General features: G+C 37.6%; 2 protein-coding genes across 24 annotated transcripts in view; one reads left to right on the top strand and one right to left on the bottom strand.

Annotated features, from left to right (window-relative positions):
- IKZF2 (IKAROS family zinc finger 2) overlaps positions 1-27,286 on the bottom strand; it is a 305,347-nt gene extending 278,061 nt beyond the window's left edge. For 6 of the 23 annotated variants that reach the window (XM_064286713.1, XM_064286711.1, XM_064286712.1 and 3 more), the window contains exons 1-3: positions 9,224-9,502; positions 7,627-7,675; positions 6,702-6,806 (exon numbers count right to left, since the gene is read on the bottom strand). In XM_064286713.1, the coding sequence (XP_064142783.1) occupies positions 6,702-6,806; positions 7,627-7,675; positions 9,224-9,226 (157 nt within the window). In that variant the 5' untranslated portion in view covers positions 9,227-9,502. Of the gene's footprint in view, positions 1-1,766; positions 6,164-6,470; positions 6,679-6,701; positions 6,807-7,626; positions 7,676-8,030; positions 8,053-9,186; positions 9,508-9,592; positions 9,905-10,444; positions 10,690-11,137; positions 11,244-27,264 lie in introns of those variants that run through there. The other 17 variants (XM_023541830.2, XM_023541807.2, XM_023541828.2 and 14 more) reach the window with 17 other exon arrangements.
- On the top strand, positions 9,479-11,200 carry LOC135231585 (putative uncharacterized protein ASB16-AS1). The gene is made up of 2 exons (XM_064287437.1): positions 9,479-9,553; positions 10,628-11,200. The coding sequence occupies exons 1-2, from the start codon at positions 9,479-9,481 to the stop codon at positions 11,198-11,200; spliced, it is 648 nt and encodes a 215-aa protein (XP_064143507.1).
- Positions 27,287-27,508: the final 222 nt, after the last annotated feature.

The raw sequence follows: 27,508 nt of genomic DNA, 5'->3' as shown, positions 1-27,508 counted from the left end.
ACTCTCAGCAAGATGGATTGACACAGTGGCTGCAACAATGGGTTCAAGCATAACAATTGTGAGGATGGCACAGGACCAGGCAGTGTTTTGTTCAGTGGTACATAGGGTACTAGGAGACGGAACCCACTCAACGGCTCCTAACAACAACAATCTTTACAAAAACAGATTGCCACATCGTTCTCCCATTGTGCAACTAGTGGGTTTGAACCACCGACTTTTTGGCTAACAGCTGAGTGCTTAACCACTGTGCCACCAGAGCTCCTTTTTCAGACAATAAGTATGTTAATTAAGATGTATTCTACACCACACTTACCATCCAGGTAATTTTACCCCAAGGGGCACAATATTATTAATTAAAAGAAAAATAAGTATCTATCGAATCACTTTCAAATTATATATATTATATTTATACTATACATATACACACACACCCCAAGCCCATTGCCCCTGAGTCGATTCCAACTCATAGCGACCATATATATATATATATCAAAGTTCTCATAAGGGATTTGAGTAAGAGTATTAAATTCCTTGGCTATCAACATGGCAGAACTCACCACTGTTTCACTAAGAAATGCATCCTCACATATTTTAAATTACATATTAACTTAATAAAGAAATAGGTTACAGAATAAAGACTTAGATCAATACAGTAGAGACACTGGAGTATATGCCATACATTAGTCTTATGGTTTTTTAATATAACTTTAAAAGTTATACTATTAAATATACCACTAAATTTTAAAAAGAAGGGCTGGCATATTTTGTTTAAAAATCAGTGAGTCAATCACATCAATTAATCTAACTTCTGAGACTAGCATAAAAGGAACCATTAACCAAAGAGAGTTCATTGAAGCCTGTGCTCATACATTCCAATACAGAATTTTGATTTAATGGGGCAACTGGGGAAATAAGATCACTGATCAAAATGCTGACAATTACTTTGGGAACATTTTTTAAGAATTACTAAACTTATTTATTTTATATTTATGTTTCATTCTCTTATACACAGCATCACCATGAGTCAGAATTGGCTCAGAAGCACCTAACGACAACGACAACAAACTACTATTAAACCAAAACCAAACCAAACCAAACCAAGCCCGTTGCCGTCGAGTCGATTCTGACTCATAGCGTGACCCTATAGGACAGAGTAGAACTGCCCCATAGGGTTTCCAAGGAGCACCTGGAGGATTTGAACTGCTGACCTTTAGGTTAGCAGCCGTAGCATTTAACCACTATGCCACCAGGTTAATACAGGAACAAAATAACCAAAATGCATTAGTTTCACTAATTAAGAAAATTCACACTTCAGCCTAACCTATCCACCTGCTTGATTGCTTTTCCCTCCCAAATTTTACAGATACTTCAAACTCTCTGTATCCTGAACTAAACTAAATCTTTTCCTGGAAACCTGCTCCATTATTTCCTCTCTCAGCTGATGAAACCTACTACCACCTACCTAATAATCTAGGGATCATCGTCCATAACCTCCACCTCTCCTGAACCCTACTATACAAGGCCTGTCCAATCCAACCTGTTGAATATTAGTAATTAGTAATTATTGAGACAAATTGCCCAGTAAGCAAGGCAGGCATGGGCTTACTTACTAATCTGTAGTATACAATTTCACATAGGTTTCACCATGCCATGTGAAATTGTGCAATACAGGTTAGTAAGTAAACACAATTAAATCCGTGCGTACCTTGCTTACTGGTTAATCTTCCACGGGATTAATTCGAATTAATATAATAATATTATATTACCCAAATTCTTCTGTTCCTTTAGATCCCCCTCAGCCTCTAGCCTGGTCCCCATCCACAGTCTTCTCACCACACTGTACCTAGTGTGATCCATGTCAATCAAAAGACTGAAGTCATCTGCTTTGTTAAAACCCCTGGCTCCCTTGAAAATGAAATCAAAGATCCCTCATCACACGAAACTGCCCATCATCTTGCCCTGCTTAACTCTCCAGTGTCATCTCTGGTCTCAGGCGTCTAGACTCCAACTTTACACTCCAGAAATACCAAACTGCTTGTATTTCCCAGAATATCTCACATACTTCTCACCTCTGCTCATGATGGGTACGTTTACTGAGAAAGTCTTCCATTTCTCCCTTAAACCTATTCATTTAATAAGTCTCAGCTCAGGCAACCTCTCCCTCTAGGAAGTTTTCCCCAACTAGAACCACACGCCACCACCCATGAGAGTCAGCGTACTGGGCTTACTGTAGTATAAGACCCTGTTTAACTGTTTGAGTTTCCTACTAGAATGTGAGCTCCTAGAGAGCAAGAGCTTTCAGTTAATTAGGAGAGGAGAGAGCAAAGAAAAAATACAGCACGTTTGCTGTTAATTCCCTACACATATGTACTTCCCTTTCTTTTTTTTTTCTTTTGGTACATAGTTATGACACTTACCTCCGATAACGGTAGAGAAGTCAAATCAAGGTTTTTAAAAAAATGTCTAAAAAATAAGAACTAAATCTAAAATATACTGGGTATATATAAATCTAAGTACTATGATTCAAAACAAAGTGATATTTTACATCAAGTCCATCTGGTATTATATTAGGGTGCATCCTATGGAAATCCAACCAAGGGTGACTGCCAAACAAAGCTATATAGAGGACAACTCAGAAAGCCGGTGAGTCCCATATCATAAGGTAGATTCAAAAAAGTATATTAGCGCACGCGCTTAACAAGATGACCTGATATCACTCCACTCTTTTAATAACACTCTTCTAATTCTATAATACTACTTTTGGCACTAAACCATGGATCACTATTGGGCATGGTGGGCACCCTGAGATAAAGACATTATAGAGAGACACCAGTTAAAGGATTCCACTAACCCACAAGGTAACATCACAGTTTTATATCCCATTTCTGACAATTTCACCTTTCCGCTAAGCAACCTAAAAAGGCGATTGATTTCTTCAGGCGTCGATTTCCACATATTAAAAAATAGAAATCATATTTCTGATTCACGAGGTTCTAAAAATGGAAACTAGCTAAGAAAAAAAAATGAATGTGAAGCGCTCTGAAAAGAATAAACTAGATTCCCTGACCTGATTAGTGGTCAGAGCCTTGTAAAACTAGAATTACTACTTCTCCCAATTCCATACGTGCCACCTGGCCATCAAACTGACTGATAAATAGTATTGACTGAGCAGCTGATCCATGGAAAGGTTTTAAAGTAGTAGAAACAAATTTTGTGACACGGTATATTTTCATACGATTTAACTACCTGCAAGAAAATTTACTTACTGGCATAGAGTAGGTCATAAGAAAAATAAAATTCATTACAATTTTTTGAACCTGAGATATTTTTCAAAATAGTCAGCGGCAGGTGTAGAACAGTTTGCAACTGATACAGAAGCGACTATGCAAGAACTGGAAATGAGATAACCCAGAAACAGAGGGAATCACAAAGTAAGATCTCATGTGATGGGCCAAAATGCACTATGGATTATTTTTATATTGTTCTGTCTGAGTTGTCTGTCTCAGATTATAACTTCTAGATTCTGTTTTTAAAATCACTTAACACTGTGTATTTCCAGTAGCCATCAAGGCATATACTGACATCCCTGACACTGAAGAGTGTCAGCCGGCTCAGTACATACACTAATGATCTCAGGCAACAATGCCCTTCTTCTTATCAAAGAGTTCCTTATTCCAGAAGAGAATGTCTCAAATTCTCCAAGAAATTTCATTCTAAAACACAGGAAGTAGTCATTATAAAATGCTAAGATCACTAATACCTCTTACTTCTTTTTAAGATTATCTTACATGCCGAATTTTAAAACCAGAAACTGTCAGGCATTATAACATTTTTAGTTCTCTCCCAAGTTGCTTGTGCTCTATTCTAGCACTGTCAAATAATGATAGCTGCTGTCATTATTTTTTATACAATAGCTGGCAGCAAGTTGTACAGATTCCGTTTATCTTCGAATAGTCACCAAATAAGCAAAACAAATGGCTAGGACCTTATAGTAATACTGACCACGTTCCTAAAGCCACAGTAAGTGGACTGTCACAGCTGACTGACACTATACGGCCAGAATGTTAGCTATCATCAAAAGGCAAGGTTTTAAGTCTTTTATTTTTTTAAACTGTTTTAAAATAACTTTTTCTCCCTTACGGTATATTTTTTATCAACTCCTGTCCTCTCTCCTTGCTGTGTTTTCTACCTTAAAGGTTTTCATTTTTACTTTTGGCTTTAACACTTTGAATCAAAATTATAGTTCTATTTTTGGAAGCAGTAGCCCCCCCACTCCCCACCCCGAGAAGTACATCTGAAGATATAAAAAATACAGAAAATAAATAAGCCATTTTCACTTAATAAAGCCAACAATGCACATAAAGGGATTTAGGAAAAAACAAGTGATCTCGGACACAAGTGATTTGACAGGTCAAATACACACAAAATGATTCCAAGTCCCAGAAAAACACCTGAGTGACGGATTCTAGGTCTCTTGTTCTAATTAATAGACAAGAGTCCCTCTCTACCACTATTTGCTTTGGCAATCTAAAATGCTGATATTCTCCTAGATCTAAGAGAGGGGAAAAATGGGTATCGTCTCCATCTAACACCTAAGTGGGTAACCTAGATACTGTAAATAGAGGCTACATAAAGGATGCAATAGACAGCTCTCAAGTGAGAGCCAAAATATTTAACCTGCAACCCTTTGGAATAAAACCTGAAAACATGTGTAGCCTAGCCAAAAACTCTACTAACATGGAATTGCCACAGGCTAATAAGCTAAAAAAAAGCAATAAACTCTTCACCAAACACATAATTTTACTGTCGTTAGGTGAGAAAAGCTCAAATGTCAAAGGCACAGTTCTCATTTGTTTAAATTGGTCATGTCTAGGCTTTGCCCTGTTTATGCAAAATAGATGGGTAAACTGCCTTTGTGAAGTATGTGCAAAACCAAATCAAATTCACAAGGAGCCAATTAACCAATTAAAAAGCATTTTTCAGCTGATATTCTGGTGTGGCTAGCGAATGACAATCGAAAGTCTCTGATTAACAGTTACTAAAAACCCCAAATATCCAATGTATAGAAAACCAATAGCTAAATATTTCACAGAAATTGCATATGAATCTATCTTTACTCTTTAAGAAATTCGTGAAAATTATTTGAGAAATAAAAACCTGTTCTACTAAAGCAGTAGTAACATTATGTTAAAATGTAAAGACTGTACTGTCTACGTTGCGGCAGTATAACTTCTATCAAACCAATAGCCAAATTAATTTAAAAAAATAATCTAATGCTATAAAACCCATTGTAAGAGATTAACACTAATTTAGTATATAGCCACTCACTAACTTTAATTGGTTTTTCTTTCTACATGTAAAGGAATTTCAACAACTGCTGCTAGAATAAAATTGTCTTACAAGTGCTTCCCATTAAAAAAAGAAAGAAAACTTTTAAACAAATAAATGTAACTAGTTCATTGGTAATTTGAAGACTAGGATGAACCACCTGAAGCTAATAAACTGCAAAACGTATTCATGACGGTGGCTTCATCAATAGTATTCTCTATACTTTTGCTTATAATTCAAAAGTCTTTACAACTTAGAGATCTTCTCACTTTATAATAACCTGAAGTTTTGAGAACTGTAGTAAGGATGTGAACAGGAAAAGTTATCTCCAAATAATCAGAATTAATTTAAGAATATGTACATAATGCAGTAGATAATTTAGTTTTCTTTTATTAAAGCCTTGTTGAAAAAATTTTTTCCTTCATCTATCACCCAATAGAAAACTTTTAAGTTATATTTACATCCAAATTATATATATAAGAATATGTAATATACATAGCATACATACATACAAGGATATAACACAGACCAAAAGTATAAGGGAAACACAAAGTTTCAAATTACTTTGAGTACAGGTAATAGAGCATTTGCACTTGACAAATGAACTGACAAAACCTATGATTAAGAAAAAAACAAACCATATTCTTAATAAATAAGTTATTTTAACTTCTGTCACTTCTGAGTATGTAAATTGGTCTTTTACTACACAAAAACCATGTTTACAACATCAATGAATGGCTGTTGATCAAAAATAGCCAAAACTGTCTATTCCTGAAAACTCAAAACATCCTTCCAGATTTTCTCAGTTCTTCTCTGGATAATCTAAAACAAAACGCTTTCACTTTGTTAGAGAAAAGGATATAAATGAGTTCCATAAATTCGCAGTCACACTGTACTTCCAATATTTTGAAGGAGGAACTTTCACATGTTCTAAAAAAATAAGAGAGCAGATACCACTAATTCTACCACTGATGGACTACCTTTGTACCAAGGCAGTATAAAATCATTTCATTTTTTTACTGTTTAAAGTCCTTTGGAAATGACGTGTTTCCATATTTTTTACCCAACAACAAAAACAACAAATCCAGTCACATAAGCCAGGCAAGTCAAAACAATAATCAGCAAATCCTAACACTTCTTACCTGATACAGGTAAGCACCAGCTCCCAAATGCCACCTTGGGATAGTTCAGACTAGTAAGCAGACTCATGTTTTATGACACTAAATTGAACAGGAATAAATCTCTGTTGCTCTTTCTTTAGCAAAATCTATCGCAGTAGCTACACACCACAATGTGAGAGGACTCCACAGACCTAACAAATTCAAATCTGTCACTAGAGAAATGGAAAAAAAAATCATAAAATGAAGACTTACTGCTTGTCATGTGACTTGGTGAGGCATGCTGTCCATTGGGTGTGCTTGACGTGAGGTCAATTGCCATATTGGAGTGCTCCCTTTCAGGTGAAAGCTCATTGTCACCTGCTTGCACAAAATAAAATCTTTTGGTCTCTGTTCATTGTCACATAATATCTAATTATTTAACTTTGCTCTATGCGGTGTCACTCTTAGTCTTGAAATTTTGATGTGATAACCTTTTCACCTTAAAAGAAGCTATAAAAAAATATCCTTTAGAAATAAAATAGTAAATGCACGAAATTACTAAAAGCCATAGCCAGCCCATAATAAAAAATAAACAAAATGCATCATTGCAATACCTTTATCTGTAAAATAAAGGGAAGAGAAGCAGTTGATTTCTAAGGTAACTTTTAATTGAAAAAAAACTTTTAACATCTAATTTAATTGTTAAGTATACTGTATTTATACTGAACATTTTCCAAAATGCTGGCTATCAGACAGTTGGATGTTTGAAAGGAGAGTTGGCTAAGAAAACGTCAACTTAAGAAAGCTAATTCTCTTTCACACTGCATGACCGAAAAATGAGGTTACAGAGTAGTAAATATTTAGTACACATGATTATTAGTTCACATATATGTAACCTGACCTATTCTAAACTTACAGTAAAGTTAATGAAAAACTCAAGTAGGAAAATGTTGATCTGCTAGGCTACTACTGATTTTAAATATTATTCTTAATACAGCAGACAGTATATTTCTATATTTCCTTCTTATTTTGTCTCTGTGCTGCTATTTCCTCAAACTAACTTAAAGGTGAGATTCTGAACAGATACAAAATAAGAGTCTGGAATTCTTGATAAAATCTTATAATTCATGTACTAAAACACAGGGAAAACAAAAGTAATTTTATTACCAATAACAAATTAATGAAAATGAATACTTACACGTTATATAGCCATCAATAGCCTCTGTTTCCATAGTCAAAGTGCAGTGCTGCAAAATAAAAGATTATACCCTTAAAACAATGAATCCTTTCAGTATCTGCCATTAAATGCTTAACTTATTTGAAGCTCCAAGCAGTTAGCCCATGTTGCTGCTGCTGCAACCTGTGCCCAAGAAACATGCTACAGTGTACTGTATGTGCTCATTTGCAAGTCACTGAACTCTTTCTGCAAATGATCTGATTCCTGCTGGAGATAGGATAGGAAAGATAAGTGTGCTTCAAGACGGGCTGTAGCAAGAAAGGAATGCCTCTCTTAATCAGAATTTACTTGGTTTAAAGAAAAAATATTGGGGGGGGGGACACGCTTCAAATATGCCAGCTTTAACTGGGATTTAAGTATTTTACCATTCACTAGTTCCCACAATCACGCTGCAGTTTGAAGACTTCCCCAGTATACAGATAGCTCTATTCACAATTGTTGCAAGTTGGTTCATCATGTTCTAATGGGGGGGGGGAGGGCAAACAAACATACTAAAACAAAACAAAACAAAAAACTTAGTGCCCAAGTGTGTCTCCAGATTTCTGCAGCAGTTACCCAACTCGCTGACTTGTATTGACATTTTAGCCTACCCCAAGTTCTGTTTAAGCACCTGTTCAATGTAACCTTAATTTCTTGCCAGATCGTGGAGGGGTATGAATGCCAAGCCTGCTTAATACATTCTGATGTTGAAAATTTCATAAACTTTTGTACAGTGGGGGAGGCAGACTCACTTTTTTTTTTTAAGTCTGGGGAACTATTTTCATGTACTAATGACACAAACAAGAACTTAATTCTCAGAAACAAAAGTAAATTGTATGCGATGACACCCTCTAGCTCTGATTTTACGTATTGAAAAGGTTAGTAATCTAACTGTACTCTTTGAAAGAAAAAGTTTAAAGAATTGACACATCCTAAGGAGATTTTTTTTTTACTCCCCCCCCCCCCCTTTGGCCCTGGTCCTTTTTGCCTTTAGTTTCAAAACTCTCACTGCACCAGCAGCTAAATTATTCACAATGAGCCATTTCTGTATTGATCGCCAAGTATATTTAGCCCTGGCTCCTGGAATTTCTCCATTACTTACTGGAAAACAGGCAGCTTCACTTCTTGTCTCCAAAACCACTTCCCTTCTCCCTCCCCTCCCCTTCTTCACCACCACCCTCCCCCCCCCAAAAAAACTTTTCTTCCTTTCTTTATGGAATAATCAGATCAAATTCCCAACTCAGTCACTACGTAGCACTTAAATTTCAACCTGCTGCACTGTTATCAAATTCTTTCAAATTATGATTACATAAGGCTTTAAAGAAAGGGATCTGTAAAGTTTAAAAGGGGAGCAGTTTCTTCGGATATTTTACAAATGAGTTTATCTCTTTAAAAATGTACACATTTAACACACACATATTAAAAAGAAAGAAACGTCAGGGAGAAACGAAATAAGTCTGCCCCATCAATGAAAGGGTTATTAACCCTCAGAGAAGGAAAGAAAGAGAAAGAACAGGAGAAAGAGAAACGAAATGTACATACAAAAGAAATTGTCCTTTGATTAAAAAAGATTCATCACCATTTCCAGCTCTGTCGGGAGATCTCAGCTTCTTCTAACTCCTCAAAGAGGAGGTGACAATGTCGGGCTGAAGATAAACGGAGGGAGAAAGAAAGAAGTTTTTTGTGTTTTCCCCTTCTCTCTTTCCCTCCCTTGTCCCCTCCTAGCCAAGCCCCCTGCAGAGTTCAAGGCGAGGAGGAAGGGAAAGCACTTTACAGGTGGGTCATTCGGAGCCCAAATCCAGCAAACAGATCGGCTGATAAACAAAACCAAGAAATGAGAGAGAAGGAACACCCCCCTTCTCCTCCTCCTCCTCCTCCTTCCACCCCTCCCCCTCGTCCCTTTGGGATGGTCTAGTAGGAAAAGTCACTCAGGAATGGCACCACGTACTTTCAGGAAAGAGGAAAAAAAAAGAGAGAGAGAGAGAGGTCAGTCAGTGCTACAGCAATGCGATTAACAAGAAGAGAAAAAACTTGATCCACCGGTTCCTTAAGAATCGACCAAAAGCTAAGACAAGAAAACCGAAAGAAAAGGGGGGTAAAAGGGAGGGACAGTCAGGCAGAACCCAGCGAGGAACCTAGGCCAACTTCACAGGACTGTTTTTGGCCCTTGGCAAAAAAAAAAAGAAATAATAATAATAATAATCTTAATTCCATCTCTTTCGCCCATACTAGAACCTGTCAAAGTGATTTAACTGCTGCCTTTTTACGTGTGTCAGACCAGTTTTGGGTTTTTCGTTTTTTTTTTTTTTTTTCCTTTTAATTCCGACAGGATCTGGGTATTACCTTCTATCTGGACAGCTGCAATTTATTCCAGGCTACCCAATTTCCTTGAAATTCAAGTTAAAACAAAGCAAAACAAGCCCAAATTCATGACGGCTTATAGAGATGAGAGCTGATTAATCAATTAACATCCCAGAAACAGATGACGAGGGGACGAGAAGACAGAGGACATCATCGTCAACCCGATTCCCTGAGCGCCCTTTACAGAAATCATTATCCTAATCATAATCACAATCCATCCCTCCCAGAGAAAAACATCTATATTATTATTATTACTGGTTAACAGCAACAAGTCATTTGATCACATCACAGTGCAAAACGAGATGCTATATAATTACACTTAACTTTGAAAACACTCCCCCCTTTTGCAAATCAGATACACATATTTATATATTATCTATGAATCAGAAGACAAAACAAGAGCTGTTCTTCACCACGCAAAAGCCAAGCGGAGATTTACCTCAGCAGTGCATGCAGTAAAATAATCCCATCACCCTTTTGTTTGTGTTTACTGTTAGTGTGTCCTCTCTCTTTCTTTCTTTCCTGTGCCTAACGTGTGTTTGTGCACTGCAGTTGGTGGTGGAAACTAAGGCAGTGGCTCTGTAGCTAAGGGTAATCCTGTTTTTACTTCCTCCATCTTCAGCGAGGAGCAGGGTTAGCCCGGGACAGCTGGTCAAACCCCGAGAAACCGATCCGGCGGCGCCCGAGCACATCTCCCCCGCCGGCCGGGCTCGCGCAGACGCCCACGGGCGGAGGGCGGGCAGGCGGCGAGGCCCGGGGCGCGGGCGGGCGAGCGTGCGTGCGCGCGCGCTTGCGTGCGTGTGTGCGGGGCCCGGGCGCCTGGCGCGTGGGAGTGTGTGTGCGTGTGTGTCCATGCGTGTTCACGCGCGGGCGGGCGCGCGAGGGCGCGTGTGCGCGTGTCTGCGCGCCCGGCCGCTCGGCGCGCTCGGCAATCGATTACAGGACAAGTGCTGCCCCGGCGGCTCCGCGACGCGCGCACTCCCTCGCGCCCACCCGCGCGCCCGGCCTCGTCGCCCCCCTCCCGGCGGCCCCCGGACCGCGGACCCCGCCCCCAAGAGGGGACCAGGTAACCAGTGTACCGGCGCGCCTTGGCGACCCCAGCGCACTCCTTCCGAGTCATAATAAATCTCACGTTTTCTGCCGGCTGGAAAGGAAGGGTTGGAACGGTGAAGGGAGGCTCATTTCGGCCGCGTGAACTTTTCTTTCCAACTGGGATTTGTGGTGAGGCCAGGCGAAAGGAGCAGGACGACGATCCGGGCGCCCGGCGCCGAACTCCGGGATCGGCGTCCTGGCCCCAGTCGGGATGTGCGCGTGGACCCACCCACTCGGGCTTCGCAATTAACTGTGCGGTACGGTTTCAGAAACAGCACCCAGTAACCCAGGATACGAATCAGGATAGAGAGGTCCTCGGGAATGGACCGAGAAAGAAATTCAGGTTTGAAATGAAGCTCAACTCGTACTATTTTCAAAGTGCTTTAACCTGCAAGTTTAAAATTAGTGTGTGTACTTGCTTCCTCGCCCCCGTGTGTATGCCACATCCCCCAAAGTCAAAGGAAAGGATGAGCGTCTAAAAAAGTTGTAGCCTGAGTGTAAAGTATTGCCCGTGAGTTTCATCAATTAGTTATGTCACAGCTTTTTTTTTTTTTAATTTGGAAAAAACTTTTTATCATTATGAGAAAAAGAAATGCATTTTCTTTCTTCAAATAGTAGCAGTTAGTACCTTTCTTGACCACATTTGTAAAAAGAGGGAATGGAGACTTCTCTAATTAAAGGGAAAAAGAAAATGAAAGGAGCTGAAAATACTGAACTGTGTAGTCTGGGTGGCTGAAGTTTGAAAACACATGAAATTATCAGGACTGCCAAGCAACATTTCTGAGAAAGTGTATTACAGATTGTGAAGAAAATCAATGTTGAAAGAGTAGGAACAGACACCATACACCTACTCCTTTCAAAAATCCCAGAAATACTTGAGTTTTTTTTTTTTTTCCTGCTAAGAAAAGAGCTGATACATTGAAAATAAAATCGTCAGCTATATCTTAAGCAACCACTCTGGGAAATTTTCAAGAATGTCTTTTATTTAGATTTTGGGGTGAGGGAGGAATTCATTTACATTGATACCACATAATGGGTACTCTATGACTTGTTTAACTCTATACTTGAATTTCATAACTTTTTAAAAATTGGTTCCATACATTGTATTTGCTAAACGATTGTACCAATAGACTCATTCTGTAATTATTTGAAATTATAATTGGTACCATACTGCAAACGATTAACCAATTTTCATAAAAGAGCAAATCATTTGGGCTCACTTTATGATGATTTTAAGAAAAATTGCAATTATATAGAGATATTACCCAGGTTACGAAGGAGATCCGTTCCAGAGTGTGTCTTTAAGTCGAATTTGTAGGTAAGTCAGAACAGGTGCATAAGGTTCTTATTTTGCACTCGGTTAGATAGAAGGTCATTGGTTCAAACTCACCAGCCACTCTGCCAGTGAAAGACATGGCAGTCAGCTTCTGTAAAGATTACAGGGTTGGAAATTGCAAGGGGCAGTTCTACTCTGTCTAGTAGGGTCAAAACCAAAAAAACCAAACCCTGTGCCGTCGAGTCAATTCCGATTCATAGCAACTGTAAGTCAAATCTGACTTGTCAACAAGGGGTTTGGTTTGGTTTGGTTGTAGTGCAGTTACAGCAAGTGAAGGTCATTGTGATGCAGTTGTGAGTAGGGGTTGGTTCAGTCCTTTAAAAGTGAGGGCAACTTACATAACATTAAAGGGAAAGTATGAGTTGTCCAGAAGTTGAATGTTCATAACCTGGGGACTTAACGTGTTGGTAAAGCAGACATTTGAACTTATTAGGCAATTGTCTAAATAGAAGTAATTTTCCTAAAATCATATTTTGGAAAGACTGAACAGGAAATTCCACAAATCGTCCTAATCATCTCAATAGACAGCAAAAATTTTAATCTTAAATTATCTCACAAAATTAGAATGTGTTCCCATCAATAAATGTCCAATATATAAAGAATAATATAACTTCTCTAAATTGGCATAAACTCTTCCTAAAAACTAATCCTGTGTTTAAGAATCTACAAAGATATGAAGGTCCATAGAAAAGATGGATTCAAACATATTCACAATTCAGATGAAATATCTTGTAGTTGAAGCAGTGTAATTGTTTAGTTGAAAAGGATCTATGGTGAAGTCTTAGGTATTCATTCTCTCATTCCCCAAAGCTACCACTTTGATATAGTCCTTGCCCCTGGTTGATTAGTGCTTGATTTTAGCTCCCTTGAAGTCTGTCCTTTTCATGTAGTTCATTGGCTCCCTGGTCACCAGAGGCACACTTTCTCCCTCTAGTGGCTAAGCGTTCAGACACTTTACATTCTGTTTTCCTGTCTCCAAAAGAAGTGGGGGATTAGGTAGGGGACGATGTATCCCAAATTTTAGAATGGCAGAGATCTCATGATCCCCTGTGAGAATTACCATCTTGGAAAACTTCCCTCTTTTTAACAAGCTATGTTTTTTTTTCATTTGCAGATCATGGTGTATCCAGCTCACCTTAAGGAAGTCAAAATTAAGTATACATACTGGCATTGGGGGTTGTATGTTATGACTCTGTAGTCTAAGATCAAGCCCTGTGTCACAATGGTTAAGCCTCTCAGGTGCTAACAGAAAGGTCAGCGGTTTGAAACCAACAGACGCTCTGCAGGAGAAAGATGTGGAAGCCTGCTTCCATAAATATTGCAGCCTTGAAAACTCTATGGGACAATTCTACCCTGTCCCATAGGGTCCCTATGAGTCGGAATCGACTTGAAAGCAGCAGGTATAGTCTAATAGTCCTGGTTCTTAGACTCGCGGTGAATTCCACTTGGGAAGGAACCCTGTGTAAGCTATTGTAATTCACTTTGCTCAGAATTCTTCTTGACATTTTTAGTGATTAGAGGATGGATTTATTTCTTTCAGGCACAGTGGTTAAGAGCTCGGTTGCTAACCAAAAGGTTTAGCAGTTCGAATCTACCTGCTGCTCCTTGGAAACCCTATGGGGCAGTTCTGCTCTGTCCTGTAGGGTCACTGTGAGTCAAAATCAACTTGACAGAAACAGGTTTTTTTGGTTTTGCCATAACTATGTTGTACACATTTTTAAAGTGCATATATAGTTAAACTGGGCCTAAAAATATACCACCAGGGGAGTAGTACCATAGTTTTCAGCCACTGTATCCAGGTGGATAGTTAAATTTCCACTGTGGGGAGGTGGGAAGAATATATGCCCCACCCTCACCATTTTTCACATAGCTGCTGCTTTCTGTCATCCTTCCTGTCACAGGCTCAGTATCACCCCAGAGAAAGACCTTTTCTAACCACCATAACAAAAATGCTTCTTCCCAGCACGAACCCCTTTCTTCTCTCTCTCAGCACCTTGCACATTTTCTTCATAATACAAATTGTAAATATTTTATTCATGTATTGAGTTTTTTAAAAAAATCTGTCTCCCCCATTAAAATGTGATACTGTTGGGGTTTTTTGTTCGTTTGTTTTGTTTTTTTGTAAATATACAGCAAAGGATACACCATTTCCGCAATTTCTACATATAGAATATTCAGTGACAATGATTACATTTTTCAAGTCGGGCAACCATTCTCGCTATTCTTTTCTAAATTATTCTGGCACCGTTAACTTAAACTGAGAGCAGAGACGGTAACTGTTTTGTTACCCATTCAGAGAATTTTTGGAAACTACACATTAGGAGCCCTGGTGGTCCAGTGGTTAAAGCACTCTGCTGCTAACCAAAAGCTCAGCAATTGGAATCCACTAGCTGCTCCATGGGAGAAAGATGTGGTAGTCTGCTTCCTTAAAGATTTACAGCCTTGGAAACCCTATGGGGCAGTTCTACTCTGTCCTGTAGGGTCACTATGAGTAGGAATCCACTCAGTGGTAGTGGGTTTGGTTTTGGTAATTACACTTTGTTTTATTTAGATGGCTGTATAAAAAAAAAAAAAAAATTTTTTTTTTTTTTTTATTATGCTAGATATAGGACGTAATCACCCACAGTCAGTGTCCTAAAAAAAAAAAAAAAAAAAGCTTAAATCCCTGAAAAGGTTAAGATAAACAAGCACATACAGTAAGACCCAGGGTTACGAAAGTCCAACTTAGGGACAACTTGGACAACTCGGACTTGTCCTTTAATGGTATGTAAATTTGCTCTCACTTTGAAAGGATTGAAACAACCCCTACCTGCAACAAACTCTTCATTACAATTACCTTCACTTGCTGCATGTGTAGCTTTTAAATCACTGAAAGGCTTCTAGTCTTGTCTTGCACTAAGACTAAATGAGAACCAGATGTACCTGTTCCGACTTACCTACAAATCGGACTTAAAGACGCAGTCAAGAACAGATCTCGTTCATAACTCAGGAAATGCCTGTACAGTCACAATATTTTAAAAGTGATTACTTGTTTTATTTTTGTCATGTGGTGGTGTTCTCTCTTTGAAGTGGTGTTCCCTTTTTAAGCAGCATGTGGAACAAAGGGCTCACTTACTCCTTTCTACCTGGATTGGCACTATATAGAAGCAAGGAAGCCAGAAATCGAACCATGGTTTAAAAAAAAAAAATTCTAAGATACTAAATCCAGATCATAAGTAAGAGTTGGTAATACATCCCAACTTTGCCTCCTTGAATACATTGATAGTTTGGGGTCTCTCCCCCTGGCATGTGAGTCTCACATAGTAAGGATCGTCTCATTCCGTCCATCTTGAACGATAGTTTCTTTTAACAATCTTTAAGAGTGTCACTTTGCAATTAAAGATAAGGCTCTTGTACAAATACCCATTCCCCTAGAAAAGGTAACCTTATGACTTAAATTCACACCTTGATAGGATAATATCAGATTTCTTTTGGAGAGCACATATTGATGTGGAGCAGATGCTAAGCTATCTCTGTGTCAACTGAACTATAAATTGTGAGATTTAGACCATGTGGTGGGGGGTTGGATAATGAGGTTGAGGACCAGAGAAGTTTCAGAATAAAAATGGAAGGATACATCTTTTTTAAACATGGCATTAAAATCCATCGTAGTTGTATTTAAAATGCAGGCATGTTCTACACTTGAGGAAATACGTTCCATTAGTGAAAAAATTAAGCAGTTTTGAGCTGGATCAAGTGTAGATACCTGACGTTCAGTAAACTCTAAAGGGCATTGGGAAGAAGTTTCTTTTAAGTAACCATAAAATTATAAAACGCTATGGCATTAAAGGTACATTGAGAGTTTTGGAGTTCCCAATAAAGTGTTAATACAAGAGAAAGGAAAAATTGTGTTCCAGTTTTGTCAAGACAAAGCCCACTAATAGAGGATAACAATAAAAGGAGAAGACATTGTCTGGTGAACATTCATTCAGATCAGGGCTTCGAACCAGTTCATTTTGGTTCAAACTTCTTTTGATAACTTGCATTCTTAACAAGCTCCCAGGAGGTTGTACATAAGAATCACCTGGGGATCTTGTTAAAATATGTATTCTGATTCAGTATATCTGGGGTAAAAATGCAAATTCTAACTTGTTAGAAATGCAAATTCTCATCAGGAATTCGATTCAGAAGGAACTGATTCGAAGCCCTGATTCAGATACAGAAAAAGCAACACCCTCTGTAATCTAGAATATTTTTCAGCCGCTAATTTTTTTTTTTTTTAAATGCAAGAGATTGAAAAGGAACTTACTTTCCTGGCAATAAGAAGGAAAGCCAAAAAGGATCACTTGAGTTGGGAATTGGGAGGTGAAAATGGGGCAGACTAGCCTAAAGATCTATAATACCAAAGGGCACATCCTAGCAGAGAGGCCCATAGACTAAAGCAAAATGATGACATTGTATCTCAAGGGAAACATTTAGTAGCTAAACCCGTGCCAATAACAGTGTGATCCTGTGTTTTTCTGTGAAAAACTCATGAAATTACATGTTTTGCGTTTGTGAGAAGCCTCAACTCTCTGTAAACCAAAATTCTTTCACGGTACAACAAAATCTAATCAATCCTGTATGTGCTGAACAAAGTAGACAAACATTATCAACAGAGAGTGAAGGAAAAAAATGCAGGAACTCAGCCATCCCCCGTTTTATAGCCAGTGGTAGCGACCTAGGGAATTAAAAGCCTTACAGCAATAGAACTGAGGAGCCATTTCCTGTCTAATAACTCCGAAAGAGGGTGTGTGCTATAGAAGAGGGAAAAGGATCAAAGAAAGGTCATTTACAGGTAGTAAAGTCAAATGTCACCCCCTACCCCCCAGTTCGCGTGACTTGTGGTTTAGAGAAAGGTTAGGTTAACGTGGCATTCTGAACTGTCTCTAGGCATGATAGATGCAGAAGAAACTAACACCGTCAGTATCTCTGCTAGCAGTTATGTTCATGCTTCAAAAGTGTACTTAAAAATTGACATCATGGTGAGCTGCTAGACACCTGGGAAAATCCCATTCAGTAGATTTAGAGTATCATCAAAAGTCCCATAAACTATATTCCAGAAATTGTTAATATCAAAAATACTATGTTTGAAGTATACTATTAAGGAGAATTAAATCCATATGGAGAATCTATACCACTTTAAAGTGATAATATAACTGATATTTTCACTTTCCATGAGACTATATTTGACAGTTCTCTTTATAAATAACATTTCTGTGTTTTGTACAGCCATTTTTTTTATAAGTTTTGACATATTTAGTTGTCCTTTCTAAGAACAGTAGGATGGATACCTGTGAACTTGAATTTCTGTAACCCCACAAGACTAAAGGCCAGATCCTGAACAGGGAACTCACTAATATCATGACCTTGTCATCTGACCGGACTTGTCTCCTGACCCTCGAGAATATCATAGACTCATCCTTTTGCCTTCTTAAGAATTTAGCCACAGTCAAGCCAGGCTACTTAAGGAGATTCGTAGAGACAACAGCATTTTTTGAGACAGGCTGTCTAAATGGAGCCATTCAGAAGTCTGAGAAGTAAACCAGGTGATCTGAGGAGAAAGGGGAGATTAACAGCATCAAATGCTGCCTGGATCAGTGACAGCAGAAGACAAAGTTGTTGAGAGAATAGGAAGTGAGGGAGTGAAGACCGTGAATATAGACAATAATTTCAAGCTTAGCTATAAAAAGAAAGGCAGAGACGAGTAGCTAGAGGAGGCTATGTGGTTGAGGAAATGTTTTGTCCTTTGGGGTTCTTTGTTTTGTTTTTTAAATAACACCAGTTTGTCTCAATGCTGTTGGGGAAAGTGTCAATAGCAATTAAGAGATTGAACATAGTAGAAAATTGGGAAAGTAAGGTCCCTGAGGAGGGTGGGAAAGTAAAGATTCTAGAGCACAGTGGGGTGATTAGCTTCAGAGAGGAGAGACACCTCTTGTACTTAAGAGAAGCAAGAAAGGATGGGACAGATGCAAATAAGTTCATTTGTTGATTTGATGGGAAGTTGAGGAACAGTTTGAAGAAGGTGTTAGTGATTTACTGAGAGCGAAGGGGAAAGTGACAGAATTGAAAGTTTAAGAGTGAATAAGCTTGAAATAGTTTCTATGAAAACTGGGGGAGTGGCTAACTAAAAAGATATGGAAAAATTAAGGAGAATACAGGACCCAGTTGAGGCTGGTGACCCCAAATAAGGCCATCATTATGCTGCTTAGTGCTATAACTATAGCTGAGCTCACAGCTCAGATATAATCCTGAAAAGAATGAGTCACTGGATTGATCCAGTGTGGAGATTTTGCTAGGTGGAGAGCTAGAAGAGAGTGAATCAAACCAGTTGATTTTAATGACAACAAACAAGTAGTGGACTACTAAGTAAGCTGTAAAGAGAAGGATGTTAACAGGGTACCGACAGAAATAGATATAAAGACTGGATCAGTGAGATTGAAGAACTTTCTTGTAAGAGGGAGAACTGAGTAAAAGATATGAAAATGTAGAAGATTTGGTGTTTCTGAAGGAGAGCAAAGTGCCAAGATCCAGAATGGGGGTTGAGAAGTCCTGGGCAGTAGAGGTTGGATTATTAGGAAAATGTTAGGATAATCAAGAGGCGGTAGGTCTTGGGGAAGAGGAGAAGATACTGAACTAGGTGCTAAAGTCTTCAGAGAATGAAGGAGTGTCCCTGGGAGGCTGATAAATAACTGCAAGGAGGAAGGATAGAAGGTAGCAGGAAAGAAGGAGCCTCCTAGGAACTGGGGTTTTACCCATAAATGCAAACATACTGTTCTGAAAGTGGCTTATATTTTATAGGGCACGCTGACTCCATTTTCTAACCCTGAGCTAGGTGAGTCATAAGAATGAGTAGCCTTCACTTAAGAGGACTGACTATAGGTAAGGTGACCATATGAGCCTGTTTGTCCAGAACAGTCCCAATTTACAGCTGTGGTCCTGAAGTAGTTATTACCCATTGTCATCTAGTCGATTCCAACTCATAGCAACCCTATAGGATGAAGTAGAGCTGCCCCATAGGGTTTCCAAAGCTATAAATCTTTACAAAAGCAGACTGCCACATCTTTCTCTCCTGGAACAGCTGGTAGGTTAAAACTGCTGACCTTTCAGTTAGCAGCTAAGCATAGTGCTCTGTTTTAATCTTAAGTGTCTTGGTTTCTATGTTAAATTAGAGGGAAAGTTGTGGCCTCAAGAAGACCTGTTTTATTTAGGAAATAAAGTTTTTTGTTGTTTTGTCTTTTTGTTGTTTCTTAAAGAAATAGGAGATCATATGATGGGTTTGGAACCCTGGTGGCATGGTGGTTAAGCATTCTGCTGCCAACCAAAAGGTCGGCAGTTCAAATCCACTAGCTGCTCCTTGGAAACTCTATGGGAGAGTTCTGTTCTGTCCTATCGTCGCTATGAGTTGGAATCGACTCAGCAGCAATGGGTTTTATGGAATGATCGATTTGCTTTCTAGCTTGTATATTTGTTCATTTTGCTTGAGGGAGGAGTCCCAGGGGCATAATAAGAAGAATTTGGGAGGAGATAAAACTGGAATATTGAGTCAGCAAAGGTGGACCAAATATACTGTTGAAACTGAGAGTGTGGAAAAGAAGAGTTGACCTGAGCTGGCACTACCATCTTCCATTCCTATCTCCATACCAACTTTCTGACTCCATCACCCTAGATTCAGATGGACAGCCAAGCTTTCACAGGTTAAATATATTATTACTGATAAATTTCTATTGTGGCCAGTTTGCAGCATTGAATTTACTGCAAGGTGAATGATTCAGGCAAGAGGTTTTTACAAACGTTTAACAGAGTCCAAGTCTCTGTAGGTCATTTCCGTACAGTAGCTTCTAACTGGGATGATAGCCTTCTAACACTTGCTGCACCTTGCATTTGTTTTGAAGTCTTTCTTCTTAACCTTGGCAGATTCAGCTTTCTTTCTGCCAACTCAATCCCATTACTTCTTTCAAAATTAGGGTAAGAAAGCAAGGCAACTTAAGGCCTCTGGATCGTATGAAGGCTTTGGTTTATTCATCGAAGTCACTAGATTTGCCAAGCATTGTACACTGAGAACTGATGATGAAAGGATTAGAATTCTTAAGTCAGTGACAATGCCAGAAAAGCAAGTAGAAATTACCAACCTTGCTCAAAGCAAAATACTCTTCAGTCTCTAGTCACAGCCGTAGGCTGAAACGTACCCTCAAAGAGCAGCGTAATATATAAACATATTGAAATTCGAGATTATTTTGAAAGATAATAACCCCACTTCTATTAAACATAGAAATTCCGTTACATCATCTTCATAGAGACCTTTAAGTCAATGAGGCCATTTGATTTTAGTCTGCAAATAATATACTGGAATGTAACTGAGGCATAAAGTTTATCAATGTAACATATGGAAATGTAGACAAAGCCATTCCCCTGAGATATGTGCATCCTTCAAACTCTATGACAAACATGTAAGTTAAAATGGGTGATATCTATTCACATTTGAAACACTTCAGTTTACAAATACACTGTCCACAGGAATTTTTAAAATAGTAAGCTTGCAATATCAATTTAAAACAAGACTCAATTTTTTAAAAACCTGTTTACAGTTTTTTCAGGATTACCTCATAATGAGAAAAATTATCCTCACCACCTAAAACCGGGGTTCATAAACATGTGTTCTGCCTGTAAGCAATATGCATTTTTAATATATTAGTTACATCTTTCATTGCCTGCAAAAATTCTAAGCTGTACTCATTCCCCACCCACAGCCTCCCAACCTAAAGTAATGGGAGTCTTGGAATAGTGTCACAGTTTGAAAAATACTCGCCTAAGACAGTGTTTTTCAAAATGTCAGATTGTAACCCATTAGTGGGTTGTATAGTTAATTTAGTGAGTCATAGCTAATATTAAAAAAAAATGAAATAGAATGGAATAGAGTGCATCATACATAATAAGTAAGGAGAAATAAAAAGGTAAACTTCTATTTCAGAGAAGCACATATCTGTGTGCTAGGTCACCATGTAAAATGTATTTTTTTATGGATTACAAGGTCAAAAACATTTGAAATCCACTGTTCAAGCCAGTGGATAAACAAATTGAGATATATCACTTCACTGAACTACCAAACAGCAATTATATACATAAATTCCAAAATAGTACGTTGAGTGAAAGGAGCCAGTTATAAGTGAGTTCTTGTATTGTTATTAATTTATAAAAATATAGAAAACTATTATATGTTGCTGATACATGTATATGTAGTAAACATATGATGAAATGAGAAGGAAAAAAAAGATAACACTTTTAGAATACCAGTAACTGGGGCAAGAGGGAGGAAGATGAGATGAATTTGGAGACCCAGACTCAAATGTATCTGCAGTGTTTAAGTTCTTAATAAACAAAATTCTAGAAGTCAGGAGAATTTTGTTCTAATTTTGTCTCTGCCATTAACTGATGGTTTTATTCCGATTGGTTCACTTCACTTTTCTGGTCTTTGTCTCTTCATATGTGAAATGAAGAGATTATACCACAGAGTAATCAAAGCTTCACCCTGGTAGGAAAGCTGAAACTGTGTAATGGAATTGTCTTTTAATCATGTAGTATTCAACCCATAAAACTTAAATGATTTCTCAGTTTGAACCAGCTAGTTAGTGGCAGAACTCAGGCTAGATAGAGCCCGGTCATCTGGAATGGCGCTCTTTCATTCTCTTTACCATGTAACTCTATCTTTGCTGAAAGATAAAAGGACATGACATCATTTTACCTAGGCTAATAAAGTCAAAAGATCACCATTATATTCCTCTTCACTATATAAAGTGCACCTAGTGATCAGTGGTTCTCCTAATGTTACTGAAGGAAAGAATGAAAGTTTCAAAAAACTAACTAAACAGAGTTGTTAAATATTAAAATCACTGGTCTCAGGTGACCTTTCAGTTTAACCACGCTTTATCTTAAGTGATTGATGGTAGCCATGTCTGGTTTCCTCTAGTTCTTTGATTCATAAATTGGAAAATAGGAAGAAATTCTGTTCAAGACTGCTTTGGGGCTACTGTTTGAAGTTGATCGATTGATTGATTCCCTAATTTTTCTTAAATTTGTTTGAACTCATACTACATTTAAAGAATAATAAAGAAGCAAAGGGGAAAGGAAAAGATTAAGAAACCCTGATTATGAAAACATTACAAACACAAAGCTTATTTCTGATCTCTTTACCACCAGGCAAAGAAGGAAACACACCATTGGTTACATAGCTCTAATTGTCTAGGAAACCTGTGTAATCGTCAGCCCAAACAAACAAAAGAAATTTTTCCAACTCAGTACTCCGAGAAGAATTTGTTTCAGGGATTACTGAGGAGTGTCATTGATGGTGCAGTGATTAGGAGTTTTAATCCAAAAGGCCCAGGGTCAAGTTTTAGCTCTACCAATCACTGGCTTACTTAATAGTTGGGCAAATTACCTAATCTGTCTGTGCCTCAGTTTCCACATCTAGCAAAAATAGTAATAGTTCTTCATATATATATGTGGGTATATATTGTATATAGGTATAGGTATGTGTGTGTGTGTGTGTATGTGTATTTAAATAAGAATTAAATGAGTTAACATTTGTAACAGACCCAAGCAAGGCTGAAAACAATGCCTGAACCCTGGCAAGGAGTATATCCTTGTTACTTTAACAAGTTAAGCAAGCAAATGTTATTAATAGTAGTTTTGCAAAATGCCTGCTTAAGTTAGCATGGTTGAACAGTTAGCAGTGGCATAAAATCTGCCCATTGCTTTGTATATTAGCATACTGATCTCATTCACAGTATTTTTATCAATTTCTAAATACCAGGCATGCCACTAAAAAACAACATGCTTATACACCCTTTCTCAAGCACATAGTTCAGAGTATCCGTTTCTCCTGCTTCCTCTTCAAGGTGAGATCCTCATAATAAGATATGTCAGGTTCTGATTTCTCTGTAAGTTAGAGCATCTATGTCATTGCCTAGAAAACCCTCACACAGGAACAATCAGGTCAGCTAGCCCATGCTCCTCTGGGGGTTCAAGGTGTAAGACGATTCGCAAATAAAGTTGTCTCCCCAAGACTAAAGCCTTTCCAGTTTTTATCTGTTTGTCCTCCTTGGGAGTTTCCAAAAGGAAAATTTTGGCCTAATCATTGGTAAATAAAGTTAAAATCAAAGATACAAAATAAACTAATTCTAGACAAAGAAGAAATGGGTATGAAAAGATACATTGTATCACCTCTTTGTATGCAGCTTTCCTTCTGTTGAATCTACTCCCCACTTCTTGTTTCTGCCCGTGAACTGTGCTGATGCCACCATGCATTATAAATGCATACTATGTAATTCCATTTAGGCTAATTTATGTAGCATCTACTATCTACATCAGTGTTATCACTTAACTGACAATAAAATGTATATTTTCACGCATGCATATCTTATCTCCCCCACTATATTAGAGCATTTTTAGAGAAAGGAGTGAATCATTCTTTTTTATAATGTTTCTATCACTTAATATAGTGGTTCACACAGATTTGGTGCTGTGTTTGTTAATAAAAATTATCATAGAGATGGAATCCTTTGTCAATAAACTACTATAAAATATCCCAATGCTGTCTAGCCATTCATTCATTAAAAACCACTTCTAATGCAATTTCCTTTCCCTTTTTCTATATTCAAGTATCTGTGCTACTTATTTAGGTCTTTGCACTTTGGCTAAATCAATCAAGCTATTATTGTCTTTTGCAGTTATTAAACATCTCTTTGGTTTAGCCTGAATCTTTTCAGTATTTGTAAAAAACCTATTAAGTGTTTTTATACCTTTTTTTTTTTTTGGAGTTATACTATTAAAATAGTCTTTCGATTCACATTATACACCTCAAATACTGGTGTCTATTTAGAGTGCTATATTCATGTTATGTACTTTAAAAAAGCTAGCTTATGTCTTAAAACAGCATATGACTTCGATGTGGTCACAGAAAACCAGGATTAAAGCCTAGCTTTCAGAAACACCTGTTCCTTATTCTCAATTTCTTTTAACTCAGGCTAGAGAATATGGTGAACTTAGACTTTTTCTTTCTTTTTTGTTATGTAATTTTCCAGTATTTTGTTTTTATCAATTAACAATGAAAAATTAATTTGGGCACTAAATTGAAAGTAAAGCTAAATTTACACACCACGGCATAATAGTAATTCAGATTTCCAGCTCGGTGCACCTTAGCCTTAATCTTTTGTGTTTTGGTTTAAAATGTTATATTCTATGGTAAATTTCTTTAAAAGCAGTATATTTTAGGAATTCTTGGAAGTTGTCTAGATTATCTCCTTTCTGTTCAAGTCCATATTTCTCATTTAGCTATATAAGAACTTTAAGTTTTTTATTGACAAATCCATGTCGCAAGCTAGATGGAGTTTTATTCAGTTGTTTTTATTGCAGGGAGTGAGAACTTTAATTATAATTAATTCACTTTTATTATTCTATTATTAATCTAATAAATATTTGAGGTTACTGTGGGAAATATTTGAGAATCTGACAAATTAACTAAAGAGGATATCAGTGACCATTAAGGTATAGATTTAAATTCAAAGTGATGAAAGCATTGTAATATATTCTGACACAACCCATTCATTTGATATATTGTTTATCGTATCTATGTATTTCAGGAGGTCATGGTCATAAACTTTGAATATCCTTTTTTAAAATCTCTAATAACTGAGGTGAAATTATGATTTAAAATAATAAAATTGTAAAAATCACTGTGGCTTGCAGATTATTAATTGTTACTGAGTTTTGATTCTTTCCTAAAGGTTGATATGTTGCTAACCATGTGCATAGACAGAATAATGTCGGTTTTAGAGAAATTATCAAATACATCTTGGATTAACAGCCAAAAGATCTTTTCAATAGAATTAATAAATTATTGCTTGGATTTATTTTTAACAAAGCAAATTTTATCAAGACTTATCTAGCTAAGCATAATAAAAACAATAGAAAACCAGAATCTCTCATTACCTGCTTCTATAATTGTGTATGCGTAAAGTATGCTTGAAGGCTTTGAAAGGAAAGATGGTGCAACTTGAATACTAATTTTGTGAATACTGTAATTTCACGTCTGCTATCCATGTTCAAGCTAGTTGTGCTCTGAGGAGCAGCTGAGGCTTTATGGAAAACTTTGTAAAACATTCTATTCTTTTTCTTTGCATTATGTGCTCTGGGTATTTTTCTTTTGTGTTTTATTTTGAGAACATTAGTATGGAAACAAGATCTTTATTTCTTACCAGCACATCTGCTCTTGCTGCTTATAGATTACAAGAAGTCATCAGCCTCTGTGACATCATAATCATTTCCATGGCAACCAGTTTGGCTTACTTTTTTAAAAAGATAAAATGTTACAGAATGTCAGCCACAGTAAAGTGTTTGTCTCAAAACAGACAAATAATAACTTCCCAGTGTTCTATACCCACTGCAAGTGGTCCATTCCTACCAAAGCACCAAAGGCTTAGCTGTTGCATTTAATTCCCTTTAAGTCCATGTGACTTGCCAATTCCAATATCCACAATTCAGAGAAAGAATAGAATGTTTATGGAAACAAATTCTGAGGTGGCCAATTTCATTGTACCCATATGCCCTGTCACATGACTTGGCTGGTGTTAGTTCAATAAGATAGAAAATATATGAGACCTTGGTATTTTATGTTCTACAGCAAATAAGGATACAGATTTGAATAACAGCTGGAAGGATCATCAAGCCCTTTACTCAAAATGATTTTATGAACAGGCACTGCATTCACTCAGCCACTTCAATGCTGTCACTACTATGATGAAATGTGACTATGAGAGAACTTAGAACATAATCATTTGGATGGCAAGCCAAGGCTGCTAAAGAAGGCTGGCATGTTCTACTACATCAGTATTTGTCAAATTTATGAAGTTTTAATTACAATAACTAAGTAATCCTTAAATATTTATCAAATACTTACTGTTTCATAGCACTGAATTAGGGATCATGTGTGATATAAAGCAGTACAAACACAATCCCTGAGCTCCTAAACTTACTGTTGACTGCAATGCCTAATTATTAGGATCAGCTTTATTCTTTTTTTCAATGAGCAGAACTGAAATATTTTTTAATTAAATCCATTTCCCTTTTGTTCATTGTATTCATTTCATAGGGCTGCCATTAAAAAATACCACAAGTTGGGTGACTTGTAAGAACAGAAATTTATTGTCTCAGTTCTGGAGACTAGAAGTACAAATCAGAATATCAGCAATTTCTTGTGAGAACTCTGAGAAACTTCCATGCCTCTCTCCTAGCTTCTGGTAGTGCCAAGCTTTCGTTGACTTGCAGCTACAGCATCAAATGCCATTCTCTATCTGTATCTTCTCCTATTTTATAAGGACACCAATCATATAGGATTCAGACTCACTCTATTTTAGTATGACCTCATGTTAACATAACTGATAATATCTTCAAAGTCCCTATTTCCAAATAAGGTCACATTCACTGGTATAGGGTTAAAACTTCAACATATCTTTTTGAGGGGACATAATTCAATCCATAACATTCATACTATTCCATTTTATCTAAAAAAGTATACATATTTCATATGAACCACAGTTAGTTCAGGAGAGTTGGTTAGCTAAGCCCAAGTAAGATGTTCTATGTTGAATACTAAGGAAATTTGGGGAAAGAGGGCTCAGCGGCAGCTGCTGACTGGGCACACTTGGATTCAGAAAGGCAGCAGTAGGATACTTTCTTAGGCTGGTTTCTCTGGAGAAGCAAAACCAATAAAGTGTATAAATATATAAATAGAGATTTATATCGAAGAAACAGCTTACGCAGTCATAGAGGCTGGAACATCCCAAGTCTGTGGATCAAGATAGAGGCTTCTCCTGATTGACTGTGAAGATTAATGAATCCCAGGATTTGCAGGCAAGACTGCAAGTCTTCTTCTGATTCACGTAGCTGGAGCAGCTGGCGAACCCAAGATTGGCAGGTTGGAGGGCAGGACTCTTGCTCACAGGCTGTGAAGATCGACAAATCCCAAGATCAGCAGGTAAGCTGCTAGCTCAAGTCCCAAGA

Source organism: Loxodonta africana, chromosome 6 (genome assembly GCF_030014295.1).
Source record: "Loxodonta africana isolate mLoxAfr1 chromosome 6, mLoxAfr1.hap2, whole genome shotgun sequence".
In the NCBI taxonomy this organism is placed as follows: Eukaryota; Metazoa; Chordata; class Mammalia; order Proboscidea; family Elephantidae; genus Loxodonta; species Loxodonta africana.
Note: the sequence above shows the minus strand (reverse complement) of the source record. Positions and strands in the feature narration are given on the sequence as shown.

Excerpts from the sequence above, each read along its gene's own strand:
- LOC135231585 (XM_064287437.1), top strand. The coding sequence starts at position 9,479 with ATGAGAGAGAAGGAACACCCCCCTTCTCCTCCTCCTCCTCCTCCTTCC. Across the intron at positions 9,554-10,627 it reads CCCCTCGTCCCTTTGGGATG|CGAGGAGCAGGGTTAGCCCG; the intron begins GTCTAGTAGGAA and ends CTCCATCTTCAG.